Genomic DNA, 17364 nt, shown 5'->3' with positions numbered 1-17364 from the left:
GAAACAACAGGCACAAAATGATGTCTTTAATGTTTCTAAACACCGCTCTCTAGAATGACAATCGATTTATCAAAGAAATATTTTGATAGAAAAATTTCGCTTATAAAAGCATATTAATGAAATTCCATGTTATTATTTTAATTTTGTATAGCTCGAAATGTGTATAGCTGAATAAAAAGGTGAATACACTGCAAAACATATCCGCTCTAAAGATGACGGAAAAAACTTTTTTCCTCTTTAAGCAAGTGTGAAATTAAAGCGGAATTATTAACACCAGACGAATCGCCATATTGCGAGTTGCTATGGTTAAGTTAGGTTGTCCACTTTAAACAAATGATCATTTGTTTTTTTATGTGTCGTTATTTATTCAATTACTTATGTATTCAATTTTCTATGTATTTTTCAGGGAATGGAAAGTTACTTTGTAAAAATAACTTGTTATCGTTACTTGTTACCGAATCAAAAAGTAACTAGTTACCGTTACTCGTTACTGATTCTCAAAAGTAACTCGTTACAGTTACCGTTACATAGATAGTAACGATTCGTCACTTTTTTATTACTTTTTTAATTTTAAATAAAATTAGATTATGTTTAAAAATTTTTATATAATTCTAAACCTACAGTTCTTAAAATAAATAAAACTTATATAGGAATAAAAATTATATAGGATTTTCTGAATAAGATTCATATAGAATTTATTAAATATAAAATAGATACACTTTTATCGATATTTTTAATAGAAAGTTAAATAATTACGTCACGAAGGTTAATTATGTCACAAAAGTTTGACTTTTGTCTGAAGGTTTTACTTTGTAATGTAAAAGTTAAACCATAAAAATGTTTTACTTTAGTATTACATTTTCATCGGTATTAATTTATTATTTTTAACAAAAGTTGACATCTGTAAAGTTTGCTTTTATGCTAATTCTGTGATTGGTTTATTTTACAACTATTCAAAACGATCTTAAATATAATGAATATTGATTGAAAAATAAAGATTAAAAGTTAAATATTATAAATTAAAAAGTAACGAAAAAAGTAACTATTAAATTTGTTACCGTTACTAGAAAAATGTAACTGCGTTACCGTTATAGTTACAAAAAATAAAAAGTAACGCCGTTACCAATTTGTTACCAAAAAAGTAACTGTAACGGTAACGGCGTTACAAGTAACTCGTTACTTCCAATCCCTGATATTTTTTAAGATTTTTTTTATTTATTAATTTAGCTATTTATGTATTAATTTAATTATTTAATTGACCAATATATTTTTTTTATTTTATTTTTATTTATTTTATTTTGCATACTTACCTGCCTATGCGACGAACCAGCGATCTAACGACAACGATGATCGAGAAGTGCGTGCAAGAATCTACGAGAAAGGGAGACTCTCGTTGTGTATCTGGGTCAAAGAAAAGTGGGAGCTCCGAATAGGATAAAAGTGAAAAGATAAAACAGGGAAAAAAATCGGATCTCCGGTAAGCGCTCCCTGTTCTCTGCTTCGATGTCCGATTAACGACATCCGTGTTAACATAACAATGTCCGTAGATCTCTCGTGTGACATGTGCCGCAGAATGTACCGCAAATGAAGGGAGACTAAACCGGAGAGAGCTCAACGTTTATTCGGCAGCACATGGATTAGCCTGGTTTACGGTGAGTTTCTTCAGTCAGGTAAAAAACATAGAAGAAAAGGAAAAACGCCGAGTTTTTGGGAGCTCGACAAGAGCTCCTGTGTTCCGTGAATGCGGATGATTGCGAGTGCCTGTGGTGATACTCCGTCGTTTTGGGAAGAATCTTCCATTTTTCGACTGTTTTTCTTTTCTCTCTCCTTGGAAAAGAAAACTCTCTTTTCTTCCTGGACGAACAATAGATTAACGAGAAATGCGCAGATAGAATAAATAGAAACGAACATAATGGAGGGTAGGTTAGAAAAAATCTTTGACGACGTCGAAGGTCATTTTCGGACGGTGCGCGACGGGAAACGTTAGAAAATTTTTCAGCTTTGTTTTGTGCGAGTGAATATTACACACCTATAAAATTTTATTAAAATCGGTGAGATCATTGTTGCGGACTCTCCTTGTTAGTGTTTTTTCCTTTCTTTTTTTAAATAAATGTCAACTTCATGTGAAAGAGACACCGAAATTATTTCTACACCAAAGATTTTGAAAAAGAAAAGTCTTCGGTGTACAAATAATTTCTATACCTCTTTCATACTATATGAAGCTGACGTTTATTTTTGAAAAAAGAAACACAAGGAGAATCCGCGATAATAATTTCATCGATTTTAATAAAATTAGAATAACACAAGCGCGCGCTACGCGCACGCTATGTATTTCGTTTTATGTTTACATATAACTAAATATAAATAATAAAAATTTGAAAAATTAATTATACATTTTTGATTAAGAATAATAGAGTTTATGACGACAAATGACAGATCATATTCTTGATGACAGATTATGAATAAATAAAAATAGAATACAATTTATTATTAAATCTATAAAATCTATAAAATTATCATTAATATATAGTATACATTAATATCACATTTTGTAATTTAATACGCGTATGTACAACTTTTTATATTTTTTATATACTACATGGGCTGAAAAGTCCCGGAATTTTTCAGTAGGTTGTGCCACTAGAAAATGAACATAATTTATTTTGAGTTTCATCTGTCTCTAGTTTATGTGTGAAGTTTCATGACATTTCATTCATTCATTTACAAGCTATAGTCGTTTAAGTGTCGCTACTTTCGCCTTCGTAATAAAATGGAAAAAGAGGAATATGGCATATTGATCAAATATTGCTTTTTGATGGGAGAAACTCCTGAACAATGAAATGGTTGAAGAAATATTATCCCACATCCAGGGCCGGCGGAACAGGTACAGCCCGAGTGGTGACCAGGATTGTTGACCGGGGGAGGGGGGGGGGGGTGTCCCACCAAGAATTTTAAATTTTTCAATAGCTGTTTAAAAATACAGTTATACACAGTTTATTCACAGTTTATTTTTTGGACAATGCAAATACCGTTGTACGCTTTACATTTCGAGCTATAAATTCGTCCATTAAAACTTCCATATCGAGTTTATCAGTTATGTCACTGTATATATGTAATATTGCTACATGATTAAGTCGATCTTGCAACATTGTTGTTCTGAGATAATTTTTTAATCGCCCAAGAGTAGAAAAACTTCTTTCATTGGTGCATGACGAACCTGGGATTGTCATTATCAATTTTATAAATTTGACATAGTCGAGAATGAGCCCCATACTCCATTCGTTTTTACGTAGAAAATTAACAATTTCTCTCAAATTTGATATTTTAACATTACTTCTGCTCGTCAGATTCAAAAACATATCCTTATCGCTGACAAGTCGATCTTTTTCAAAGTCTGTTCGAGCTCGAGAATTGTTGCCGGGAGAGGTGGTGCAATATTTTCAACGATCTTCGTATTCACAATTAACTTTATTGAGACAGTAATCCGAGTGTGTTCGCCGGTTGAGTTCTTACAGGAATCTAAGTCTAAGAACAGTGAGTGCAACTTGGTAGGTGTACCTCGTCAGGCTAGTAATAGCGCGCAGTGCGCGCCCTCGGCCTAGTGATAAATGGTCGATTGATCATGGCGCTCGGTGCTACCGCACGGCGGGACAATATAAAATAAACTAGCGCTAACATCCTCCCGCCCTTGGAAAGAGTGATCTTTACAAAGCTTATGAAATACGATATAACTATGTAACGCAACTTAACTAAGGCTTAACAGCTAGTTCAGAATGAAACAAAAGTTACTTATTTTACGTTCGGTATTGGACGGATTACAATTGATAATAATGCTTAACTAATTATGTTTCCTTTTGTTCTAAAGGCAAGATACAAATTTTGGGCAAGGTTCGCTGTGTTAAGCCTCGCTGTGTACGTATGGTTACTAGACGAATAATTCCATCAGGTCCCGGGTGGACCTTTACAATGCGACCTAGTGGCCAGATCATAGGATGGGTATTCTCATCCCTGACTAGCACCATGGTGCCCTCCTTTATATTTAAGTCCTTGCCTGTCTTCCATTTGAATCGCTGCTGTAGCTGTGATAAATATTCTACAGACCAACGCTTCCAGAAGTGCTGTCTTATCTGGGCTAGTAATTGATAGCGCGTTAAACGATTGGACGGCGTTTCCGTGAGGTTACGATCGGGGATCGCAGTTAGCGCTTCGCCTATTATGAAATGACCTGGGGTCAGTGCTTGAAGATCGTCTGGACTATCAGACAGCGGTGTAATGGGTCTTGAATTTAGGCACGCTTCTATTTGCGTTAACAAGGTATACAGCTCTTCAAAATATAACAGACTAGCGCCGACGACCTTTCTCATGTGCGTTTTTGCTGACTTTACAGCTGCCTCCCATAATCCTCCTACGTGTGGAGAATATGGGGGTATGAACTTCCACTCTATAAATTGCTCGGATAAATAATCGCGTATTTGATTTTCTTCCTTACAAAGAAATTTCTTTAATTCTTTTAGCTGATTATTAGCTCCCACAAACGTGGTACCGTTATCCGAATATAACGTAATACATTTGCCTCTCCGCGCGATGAATCGCTTTAATGCATTGAGAAAAGCCGTGGCTGTCAGATCAGACACCAATTCGAAATGAACCGCTTTCGTCGATAAGCATACAAAAATGGCTAGGTACGCTTTACTAGTTTTGTTCCGCGATATCTTTATGCTAAATGGACCCGCGTAGTCCAATCCTGTATTAAGGAACGCTCTGGCTTGTGTGACTCTAATCGTCGGCAGATTTCCCATTAATTGACTCACGCTTTTTGGTTTTGTACGAAAGCAAACAATGCAGCCCTTTGCAGACTCTACGTACTTCGCTTCTATCCGCTAACGGCCAGAAATTGTTGCGTACTATTGCGAGAACTGCCTGTGGACCTGCGTGTAAGTTTTTATAGTGCGCGTCTCTTATTATCAAATTGGTTAAATGGTGCCCTTTTGGTAATACAATGCTTTTGAGTGTATTCTATTGGTGCGTGATGCAGCCTTCCTCCCACACGAATGATACCTTCATGATCCAAGAATGGGTGGAGAGTTGAAAGTCTACTTTTCGGGCCCACTTTCGCGTTTTTTACTAAGTCATTTAACTCTTGCGTGAATGTGTTAGCTTGGCAAATTTTAATGATTGCAGTTAATGCTTGTTCTAATTCTTGTATTGTTAATGTGTTGTTATTACGATCTGAGGGTTTTGATAAATTTCTAAAACGAAAACAATAAGCTATTACGCGTTTTAATTTAGTGAGGGATGAAAATCTTTTAATTATATCTCCATTGAACATGGTTGCTGACGCTAACACCACTGATTTTATGTTTCGTTTCTCTGGAACACTGACGTCACCTGTTTTGCAACTGTATGGTTGCAATGTTGTATCACATTGTAGAAATTGTGGACCTTCCCACCAAAGCTTTTTCGTTTCCAATTGATCTGGGTTAACTCCTCTTGATAAGGGATCGGCGGGATTGTCCTCTGATTTTACATGATACCAAGGCGCTCTATTAGTGATGCGTTGTATTTCCGCCACTCTGTTTGCTACAAATGTAGTCCATTTGCTAGGCTCATTGTCTATCCATGACAATGTTACAGTGGAGTCACTCCAATAATATATTTTATGTATTGAGATTTTTAATGCATGTATGGCTTTTTCTGCGAGATGCGCTAATAAAAGCGCCCCGCATAATTCCAATCTGGACAAAGATACTTTTTTCAGCGGTGCTATTCTTGATTTGGCACATAATAAACTGCTACTATGCACACCCTTTGACGTGATATTTCGGAGATATAAACATGCGCCATACACTGCCTCCGATGCGTCGCAAAATCCGTGCAGTTCTAGACGTATCCACCCTTCTTTTATTATTCTTCTGGGTATTGTGATTGATTGGATTCGGTAAATCTGTGATCTCCATTTTCTCCACATTTGCAGTGTTACTCCAGTAATTTGTTCGTCCCAGCTAGCCTTTTCTTGCCATAAGCGTTGCAAGAGTATTTTTGCTTTAACTATGGTCGGTCCTAACCATCCCAAAGGATCATATATCTGTGCTATTTGAGTCAAGATGCTACGTTTGGTGACTTTTCCCTTTTCTTCATCCAGCCGCCATTTGAAATGGAATGTATCATGGGTGGTATTCCATAATAAGCCCAATATTTGCGTATGTTCGCCAATTTTGACGGTGGAGTCGCTCGTGCTTTGTTCATTAATTCCAGGCCAATTGGATTTCCATTTTCTCAACTCAAAGCACGCGTTATTGAGTATTTCGATTATGTCCTGTTTTTGTCTTTTGAGGTCGTTGGCTGTGGGAGCGCCTGTCAACAGATCGTCTACATAGAAGTCGTTAAGTATTGCTGCACTTGCTTCTGGATACTCCCTTTGTTTCTGCAATGCCGTTTCTTGAAGGCATCTGATAGCCAAAAAAGACGAGCTGGCTAGGCCATATGTGACGGTGGTGAGACGAAATGTGCGGATTGGTTCGTCTTCGCTCCATCTCCATAATATTCGCTGCAGGTGTGTATCATTATCGGCCACATTAACTTGGCGATACATTTTGACGATGTCTGCGGACATCGCGTATTTGTGCTGCCGCAGTCGTAGAACGATATCAAATAAATCATTCTGAATGGTGGGACCAACTCTGAGACAATCGTTCAAAGATATTCCCGTTGACGTCTTGCACGATGAGTCGAACACTACTCTCACCTTTGTTGTATCGCTGTCTTCTTTGAGGACAGCGTGGTGAGGGAGATAATAGGATAAATTGCCTTGTGTCTCATGCGGTGGAACTTCTGCCATGTGGTTCAACTGTAGATATTCTGACATAAAGTCTTGATATGCTCTTTTTAACTCTGGTTGTTTCTTGAGCTTTCGTTCAATGGCCTTGAATCTTTTTGTTGCAGCGTCGTAAGATTCACCTAACTCCTCGATGTTAGACTTTACCGGCAGTTGAACTGTAAATTGGCCCTCCGGGTTTCGAAAATGCGTTTTCAGGAACTGTTCTTCGCATGCCCCTTCTTCCTGAGAATGATATGTTGGTTTGTCTATTTCCTCAATATTCCAAAATTTTTCGAGTTGTGTGCGCAGCGTAGTAGCCACATTGCAGTGAGCTTTTGCTTGCGTAGTTATTTTGCTGGAGCCCAAGCTTCCTGTCATTATCCAGCCTAAAAGTGTTTCTCGAAATACAATTTGTTGATTTTTTATTTTTATTTGCCCGTTCCGAAGGACCTTCCAAAATGTGTCTGCTGCTAACAACATATCTACGTCGCTCGGAGTGCAACAATTCGGATCCGCTAAAGCTAATTCATTAGGAACGTTTAACATCTTTTTATTTATTTTGTATATCGGTACTTGTTCAGTAATATTGTCTACTATTAGAAACGGAAGTTTAACTGTAAAGTTTTTAACTCGTGATTGAATGGTTGCAAACGTTTGCTGGATAACTTTTATTGGTGTGCTGCTTATGCCTTTGATGGAGACGTTACTTGAATTTAGCTTTAGATTTAATTTTTCATTAAGTTCGCGAGTCATAAGATTTGATTGGGCGCCGTTATCGAGCAACACTCGGCATTCGTGTGACCTTCCGGCTGCGTCTCGCACCAAAACGACCGCGGTGGACAACAAAACCTGAGGAGGCCCCTTAATACTACAATGGTTTAAGGACGTGGTTACCTTTTCGTCTACGGCCACCACACCCCTCTGATTGACTGCCTCAGCCTGCTCATTACTCTTCTCCTTTATCCCATTGTTGCTTATGGGTTTGGAGATTAATTTAAATTTGTGCAGCAAGGTGTTATGATATCCCTGACATTCTTTACAATTTGAGAACTTGCAGTTTCGACCATGAAAGCTTTGGAGGCATTTGATGCATAATTTTTTTTTCTTTACTTCCGCAGTTCTGCTATCTGCTGACATGTTGAGAAATGCTTGACAATCATGTAGTTTGTGATTTTTGCTGCACACTGGACAAGTTCTGTCGTCTGTAACCACGTAGGCTTGTGAAAGATTTTTATTTTGAGCATGAGCCGGTCTGCTTGCATTGCGAGAGTCACCAGAGGGCTGGGTGTTACGGTTTCCGTGAGACAACGCTTCTAAAAAGGAGCTGCGATTAGTAAGGAAGTCCATAAATTCCGCTACTGTAGGGAATTCACTCATATTTGACCTTTTCAATTCCCATTCTCGTCGTGAACCCTTATCAATTTTGGGTAACAAGATGTGAATCAATAAGGTACCCCAGCTTTCGACAGGCTGCCCCAGTTTTGATAACGATTTAATATATTGGGATACATTGTCCACTAAGTGCCTCAATTCCGTATAAGATTCTTTAACTATTGGCGTTATATCTAGCAAGGTTTGAATCAAATACTGGACTATTAACCGTTTATTTTCAAATCTATTTTTTAATAATTCCCATGCAATTGCATAGTTATCGTTTGTAATTTCTAACGGGGCTATTACTTTAGCTGCCTCACCACTTAAGGCGGTGGTTAAATAATACAATTTTTGCACAGGTGAAAGAGATGGATTTGTTGCTATGAGCGACTCAAATAAATCTCTGAATGGCACCCAACGCTCGTAATTGCCATCGAATTTGGGCATATCTATTCGGGGAAGTTTTACATGCGTGCCAGCAGCGGCTTGCTCGTCTACCGCTATTGCTTGCGGCTGCACAAGTATTCGTGGCGTGCCTGCGAGAGGTGGGGGTTGAGTGGGTCGATCTCTCAATTCAATCAGACGGGCCTTGCTAATAAGCTCATGGTACGAATTTTCAAACTCTATGCGTTGTTGTATTTGCAATTCGTTATCTTCCAAGTCTTCTATTTTATTTTGTAATGACTCAAATTCGACCCATAAAGCTTCGGCCTTCTCTATGCGACTAGGCAATTCTATTGGTTTTCAGAATCATGCGTTAAAAGTGACAAGAAGTTTCCGAATGCGGTAAGTTTTGCTTTAGTTCGGCCTCTCAATCTGGTTAAATTTGAGAGCTCGGCCATAATGCCGGAATTGTATCAGACGCTTCTCTAATTAGAAAAGGAATTAAAGTTATGTATGCTACCTTATATGTTGCCTATCTGTTACAATGCGCTGGATTTCTAACCTCTAATCTGTCGCTTCGCTGCCCATTGAACGTCGTTGAGGAGTCTGCAGCTGAATCCTCTCTTCTCCTGGAGATGCGTTGCTGTCGTGGGCCAGGCGAAGGGGGGGGGGCAGCGTACCTTGTTTTCTGTCCTCGGGATATGTTTCGTACCCGTCTTGGTGCAACACCGCTGCTAAAGCGAGGGAGGGCGGATGCGTCTCGATTGTAGACGAGGGACGCACCGCACGTCGCCCGCGTGCGGCGTCAAACTGGCCGTCTCTCTCCACGAGACGAAAGTCGGCGTTGTTGATGCGGCGAGTGAGGGCGGCTGCGTCTCGTTTGTATGGCGTAGGACGCACCGCGCTATCACAAATGCTCGTCTCGACGATGAGGAAGGCCGCTTGATTCTAACCTCTTTTTCGTGCGGCGGGTAACGGCAAGACGAGGAAGGGCGGTTGCGTTTCGTTGCTGAGACGAAGTACGCACCACGCGTCGTTTGCTCGTGTCACAAGATGGCCGTCTTCTTGCGTAAGAACGAGAGCCGGCGTGGCGAGGCGAGGAAGGGTGTCTCCGTCTCTCTCTCTTATGCGCGAGAAAGAAGATCGCACGTCGCCTGCGTAGCCTTTATCTCCTGTTCTGCGACGTTTCTATTCCAGGAGGGCAAACGTAATGCTACACGCATCGAGTGTGTAACGTGGATTTAGATTTCGGGTGCTCTCTTGTTCTCGCTGCGGGACCATGCGGTCGATCACTTTCGCTCGCCCTGGTCGCACTTCTCGGATTTTCCGATGCACCACTCTCAATCCGGCTCGAAGGACCAATATTCGAGCTCGAGAATTGTTGCCGGGAGAGGTGGTGCAATATTTTCAACGATCTTCGTATTCACAATTAACTTTATTGAGACAGTAATCCGAGTGTGTTCGCCGGTTGAGTTCTTACAGGAATCTAAGTCTAAGAACAGTGAGTGCAACTTGGTAGGTGTACCTCGTCAGGCTAGTAATAGCGCGCAGTGCGCGCCCTCGGCCTAGTGATAAATGGTCGATTGATCATGGCGCTCGGTGCTACCGCACGGCGGGACAATATAAAATAAACTAGCGCTAACAAAGTCGTCTCCATAAAAATTGATAATTTTTGCAACATTTGTAGATTCGCCAACGGCAAAGGCTTCTAAAGATTTTAGAAATCGAGCTGCTTCCGTATCAAAACGACTGTTTAAAGACGTCAAAACTCGGTCATATATTTCAAAATATATTTTGCAGTACATTTCTTTCGAAGTTTTGAAAACAAGATTTTCGCAATTGCTCGAATCTAATCGCTTTGGAATTTTCCGTTGACGCGGTAGCTATGGTTCATCAATATCTAATTCTTTTACTCCGTCATTGCTTTTCTGCCAAATTATCTCGAATTTGGAATCGCGAGATACATTCATACAATAAATTACTCCCTCGATTTTTCGATACGAGTCATTCACGCTTAGTTCCGAGTTCTGAAGGTCTTTATTCAAAATTTCTATCCGATCAAGTAATTCAATTATCATTGTTAAAAAAAAGAAAAACTCAAAGGTTCTCATATGTTCAAAAAAACCTGATGCTTTGGCCGAGATGATGCTGTCGACTTCACAATCTGTAATCCGCTCCACGAAAAATTTCATCAGTGGTTCGTAGTTGGCTCGGACTGTTTTCAGGGAACTTATTCGCATGACCTACCTATAACATACATTCGCAAATACATGAGATGAAACTGCTGAAAGTTCTGTTTGTATAAAACTGAAATTATGCGATCAAATTTATACCTGGTTCGGCAGTAGGCAGCGAGGGTAAGATTTTTATTCGTGGAACTTTCTGATTCTGACTGGAGTTGTTGAAATTGTGAGATACGTTTCGGTGAATCTTTTACAAAATTAATCATATCTTTTACTACTCCTATGAATTTTCTTGTAGCTGGAACTCCTTCCATGGCATCCTGGACCATAAGATTCAGGTTATGGGCGTTGCAATGTACATATAAAGCACGAGGTTCAATTTCCCTGAGTCGAGTTTGCAAACCAGTTATTTTCCCCGAAACATTCGCTACTCCGTCGTAACATTGGCCTCTAAGTTTTGTAAGCGGCAAATTGAAACGAAGAAATCTTGGACGATTTGGAATAGAGTTTCGGCCTTCGTGGAAGACGTTGAATAAAATCCGAGGAAAAATTCTGACGACACAAAATTTTGTGAAACAACTCTCAAACATATCGATATCTGTTCCATCTTCGACAAGTCAGAAGTTTCGTCCAAAAGTAACGCACAAAATTCTGCTTGTCTTATTTCCACAAGATTTTCTGCCATAACTTTTGCAGCCATGAGTTCTAATATTTCGTTTTGTACATCATGATGTAACCATTTGTGGCCATTCCGTTTCAGCCACGATTCCAGTTCCGATACATCTTCTGCGCGTGCTTTTAATATTTGTATAAAGTTTGAATTTTCGTCGTTATTGATGCCACGCAAGGGCAGCCCTTGTTTTGCTAATACTTTTAAAGTACTGAAAATTTTTCGCTGTGCTGTCCGGTGATTCATCATTTGCTTTTCTGTTGCACTTGATAAATATTGAATAATGTTGAATAATATTGAAACTGTCTTCAGTTTTGCTAGAGCTTCAGTACTATCTACGTGTAATGAACTTGTTGAATGTTTCTTGATTCTGAATGTAGCGTTATTCCAGTTGTTAAATCCTGTGTCAACCCAGGCTTCCTTTGACTTCAAAGCGCGTGAATCGTAAGACAAAATTAATTTTTTCTCCAACGCTTCAGTACAAGTAGTGCAAATTGCTTTCTTATTTGCGTTCAATTCAAGCCAAGGATTTGCCTTCTGCCAACGTGGGAATGACACTGATACTGTATGATAATAATATTTTTGTATGCATTATTTCTTATTTTATGCAATACGCAATTATAGAATTACTTATGATTTCGAGTCACATTTGCACAATTTTCTTGATTTTCATCAACTCTTCTACAATTAACATTTGGATCTTCGTCACTCTTTGAGGTTAAGATTGATTCCACGTCGCTTCCACATCGATTGCGTTCGCTTAGCTCACTTAACTGAATAAGGAGAAGAGCACTGACAATGTTTCCTTCGCTGTCTCTCTTGCACTTAATGACGAACTTATCCATTCTCTCGACATCTCAAATACCGCCTACCGGTTTTGTTCGCTATTGTATTATTTGTATCGCTCGTCACGTGACTACGTAATGCTACATGATTTGCAAGGGCTGCGTTCCAAAACATCACTCGGGTAACCTTTAGCCTATAGTATACGTAACGTATACTATAGACCAGAGGTTATCCGGGTGATGTTTTGGAACGCAGCCAAGCAAGGATGCGAGTCGAGGTCGAGAGCAACACGCAACACATGCGTAGTAGAGATGCGCAGTAAGCGAAAAGTGTAGCTTGTTATGCGCATCTTCTCCACATGATACTATATGTAGAGACCCTATAAAAAGAGACTTGCCAACTCCAACTCGTCGTATTCTGATTGGCTGGAGTATGGGCGAACATATAAGTCACGTGATAAGTTGACGAGTCTCTTTTTATAGGGTCTCTAATTAATTCGCCGACTGTTGGATTCACCACACAGAAATTTTCCGAGTGGTGTCTACCCTCACCTTCACCACGTTTTCCGCCGGCCGTGCCCACATCTACTCCTTTGAGAACAACAGTTTATTGATGGTTTAATGAATTTAAAATGGGTTGTACAAGCACCAAAAACGCACTTCGCTCTGGAAGACCAAAAGAGGCTACGAATCCAGAAATCGTAAAGCAAGTGCATTGAATTGTTTTGAGTTATCGTAAAGTGAAGTTGCGCAAGTTAGCTGAGGCCGTTGGCATCTTAAAAGAACGGGTGGGATACATTTTGCACGATGTTTTGGATATGAAAAAACTATCTGCGTAATCGGTGCCGCGTTTGCCGACCGTCGACCAAAAACAATAGCGCGTAAATGATTCAACGGCAGGTTTGGCGATGTTACAGCCTAATCGAGCGGACTTTTTTCGACGTTTTGTGACGATGGATAAAACGTGGATCCATTACCATACGCCTGAGTCTAATAGGCGGTCTGCAGAGTGGCTGAAAAGCCACGAAAGCCAACCAAAGCGGCCAAAAGACCAACAGGCCGAGAAAATTTTGGCTTCCGTTTTTTGGGATGCGCATGGCATAATTTTCATCGATTACCTGCAGAAGAGAAGAACAGTTAAGAGAAAGTATTATACAGTTATTGGACAAACTTAACAACGAAATAAAGAAAAAACGGTCCCATATGGCGAAGAAAAAGTTCTGTACCATTACAATAACGCACCGTCACACACGTCCTTGAAAGCGATGCCCAAATTGGACTAATTACGATTTGAATTGGTTGCTCACCCGCCGTATTCTCCAGACTTGGCTCCCAGCTATTATCTGTTCTCAAACCTCAAGCGGTGGCTCCAGGCAAAGAGATTTATATCGAATGAGGAAGTCATTGCGGAAACCGAGGCGTATTTGGAAGGCCTTGACGTTTAGTACTACAGAAAGAGCATCGAAATGTTGGAAAATCGTTATACCAAGTGTATTGCGCTCGAAGGCAACTATGTTAAAGAATAAATATAACTTTGCCCAAAAAACGTTTGTTTTCATTAAAAATTCCGGGACTTTTCAGCCCATGTAGTTTATGTGGCGCCTGTAAGCGTGTACTTGAAGATCTTACGGTCATCCTGCTATTTGACAGCCGGATGATAGAGATCGATATTATACAAGTTAAATAGAGCATAATTAAAGTGAAAGAGAGAAAGCGAAAGTTTAAATGTGAAAGTGTTGTCCGTGTTCTGTTGTGTCATCTGAGTGCAGCAGGCGCCTCACGGAAACACCCGCATGTAACAGTGAGTTACGCCTCCCTTGTATACCACTACTATCCAACTCGTCATATGCTAACTATTTCTTTTTATAACTTAACAACTAAGCTCGGGACAAATATTTTTGTAAAGGAAAAATCGTCTCAGAGTTCGATTACGAATATGTAAATAAAGTGAGCAATACATTATACTGAATCACATTGTATACACGTCACATAGTATTATATGTGTGCTAAGGGGAACACACGCGTCTCTTTCCCGATAGAGCACATAGTCGCGTACTACCGCGATGTGCGCTATCGGGATGTGCGCTATTGAGAATTACTTTAAATTTTGTGTGTGCTATCGGAATGTGCGCTATCGCACTGTGCGCTAACGGAACCCTCCCATCTCGGCTATTTTATTGAGTATTTCTACATCGAGACTATTTATAAAATTCTCCGCTTCCTTGAGGGTAGGGAGAGGAAATAAAGGTGCTGAAGGAAAATCAAACGGAGGGAAGTAGAGATCTTCAAACCACTACTCTTTGGACCAAGGAATCGGGATTTTGGTAGAAGAAATCAACAGAGGAAAGTGTGAAAGGAAAAATAGTGGGGGAAGGGGTCGGTTCCTCTCTGAGAACGCTCAAAGGAGCCTTCAGGGGAGTGAAAATAGGGGATTTTGTATGAAGAAAATGACCTTGGAGATGATGCAGGACTGAAATCGTGGGTGCGATATATGGAAGTAAGGAGGGGAGAGAAGTGGAGGAGAAGTAGGTTGTTTAGGTGTGCGTTCGGAAGGAGACAGAGGGAGAAGGAGAGAAGAAGCTAAATTTTGAGGTAGTTGTAGGCGTTGGACGGGTTGCCTGCGCATTCGCCTGTTCCGGTGATTCCGTCGATGCTTCGCGGCGACCCGAGATTTGTTTTTGTGTAGGTGTAGGCCTCGCTGATCTTCTGCTATAATTAACATTGTTTTAATTAACGACGTTCTAAAACAAATCCATCATTTCTCTCTCTCTCTCTCTCTCTCTCTCTCTCTCTCTCTCTCTGTCTCTCTTTCTACTTAAGAAATAAATAGAACAGATAAAAATTATCAACATAACTACCCATGAGGGAGGAGGAACAAATTTTAACCGGGTTGCAAAATGGATATCATCAAGTTGATTAAAAGGAAAAGAGAAGTGGAATCCCTTGAGTCGGATCGACACCAGAGTTCGATCGGACCGGAAAAGGGTTAAAGCAGAATAACGGATTAAAAAGGGGAAAATAAAAAGAGGAGGCTAGTCAATTAAATCGCGTAAGATCCAAATGAGAGAAAGTGGCCTTTTATACCGCTTGGATAATTCGGTTACTTACTTTTCAATGGTCGAATCAGTTTTAGAAGATGGTCTTATTGGTTCAGATTCCAGATAGGCTGAGACTACAGAAGATCGCTAAGCGAGCTTAGCTTTTTGATGACTTGCAAACAAGATTAGAGTATGCGGGACTACTAGATGGTGTAGCAAAACTGATACTCAGGAAAATGAGCAGCTCGTGCTCCGGGCTCTGTGCAACCCTTTTTATATCAAAAGGAGTGGGTGAATCAAAACTTTTTGATCCCCCATCAGCTCGCCCAAGTCCAATCAGAATTTTTTTAATTTGTCTAATCACGTTATGATTGGTCAAAAGGTGTCGGTGTTGTCAACGGATGGAATTAAGATATTTGGGTCACGATTTCCATATATGGTCTTGGCGGCAAGACCAATTCCTGGATGAAGCATGTTGATAGCCAAATTTATGATTCTGCGAGTGAGAAGTGTTTGGTCCAATATGACAGTCTGCGTGACTATCTGTCACATTGAAGCCTCACTACCCTCGATAGCCAGTGCGAAATCTTCGTATCGGGCCGTTGCAAGTTTCGAGACCCCGTGCCGACATCTGTCGGCAACGCGTCGATCTTCAAGGTCGCGAGCGTGTGCGAATGAGAAGTATTTACTTTAGCATGACGTCTGATTTGACAGCTTCTCATATCGCATCTTTTGTTGCGTTCGCTGGACGGTACCCGTCGTAGGCTTCCGGTGCGAATTTCAGTACAAAAACCTACGCGAGTTTTTGCATCAAACGCGTCATTCCGGGATTTTCTACCGATAGTACGAATAAAGGAAAAAAATCGTCTACGTCTCGGACGTAGACTTCACATGCTTATAGCTTTTTTCGAGGTATTTAATAGCGTTCTTCGTCTCTAGAAGTTCATACTATTTGTTTTCAGTTTTGTCTTCTGTATATTTTTCCATGTCATTGTCGCTTTGATCTTTTGAATTTGATCTGACTTCTTTCATATTACTGTAGATATTATTATGTTTTACGCAATCCGACTTGTCATCATTCATCATTTCCATTTGCTTCTGCTCTATTAATCGATCATTTTTCTTTTCCACTTTTTTTTTATTTCTCTTTAAGGAACTATTGCGGCGCCAAATTTTATTGTGGAAATTCAGATTCTTGTAAGGTTTTCTGTGAGGATGGACTTTGAATAGGCCGTGGTATTGAGATTATCAGGCAAAGTTCTTATTTACAAAAACACGTAGGTCACCAAATTTATTGCAAAAAGATTCAGTAATTGCGTTATAGTTACAACGACTTCTAGTTAAACTTTCAACGTATTTTTAGATAACTATTTATCGGTAGCAAACTGGGGACAATACGAGGCCAGCGCGTGATTAAAAATTTTATAACACTTGAACTAAGTTTTTTCTATTTTACCAAAGTTTCTATTAAATCTAGCTTTATCTTTTCTTCCAATTCTTCTACTGTTAATCCTAAATGCCGGTGAGCCTCTCTTGTCCCGGTCACTCGACGTTTTCTCCACTTATATTTCCATCTTTTCACTCTTATCTCTTTCTCTGCTCCGATTCTACGTGTTTCTGCTCCGGCGCTTCTCTTTTCTATTCGAATCTTTGCATCTTGGACGTTACGGCACTTTGTGCCTTCTCTTGAAAGGTATCTAATCGCGTTACTAGTAAGACGAATTCTAAATCACTATGTGTGTAACAACCTGTAAGTTTCCGAGCACAGACGAGCTCAGGAAAGCCAGGGCTCAAAGGGAGATTGCCGGGTTAATTAACTCTGAGATCGGGAGTGCGTATATAAAAATGTAAATTTATTATAAATCCAAAAGAGATGATACACGGTAATATAAATGATGTGTAAGAATAGAAAAACGCGGTATATACAAGAACGGCGGTAGCTATATACAATGTTTTGTATTTCTTCTCGGTTCGCGGTCGGTGCGACAGAACGGCACAGTAGCGATGTCTGTTGCACCCGTTTGGTCACGACGCGTATTCTTCGACTTGTTTACTTTTTGCGGTTGGCGACCCGCGGTGTGCGCGGGTTGGGACGCTACGCAGACGGCGTGCC

The 17364-nt window shown here is 40.0% G+C and overlaps 1 protein-coding gene across 1 annotated transcript; it reads right to left on the bottom strand.

Moving 5' to 3' along the window:
• Positions 1–3842: 3842 nt before the first annotated feature.
• Positions 3843–13848, bottom strand: LOC105203331. Its single transcript, XM_039456505.1, has 11 exons — positions 13830–13848; positions 13569–13723; positions 13196–13331; positions 12616–12804; positions 11339–11991; positions 10909–11078; positions 10209–10324; positions 5340–8925; positions 5059–5249; positions 4812–4928; positions 3843–4744 (listed from the first exon to the last, which is right to left on the bottom strand). Exons 1-11 carry the CDS (start codon positions 13846–13848, stop codon positions 3843–3845), a joined length of 6234 nt encoding a protein of 2077 aa, XP_039312439.1.
• Between the last annotated feature and the right edge of the window lie 3516 nt (positions 13849–17364).

Source organism: Solenopsis invicta, chromosome 13 (genome assembly GCF_016802725.1).
Source record: "Solenopsis invicta isolate M01_SB chromosome 13, UNIL_Sinv_3.0, whole genome shotgun sequence".
Classification (NCBI taxonomy): domain Eukaryota; kingdom Metazoa; phylum Arthropoda; class Insecta; order Hymenoptera; family Formicidae; genus Solenopsis; species Solenopsis invicta.
Note: the sequence above shows the minus strand (reverse complement) of the source record. Positions and strands in the feature narration are given on the sequence as shown.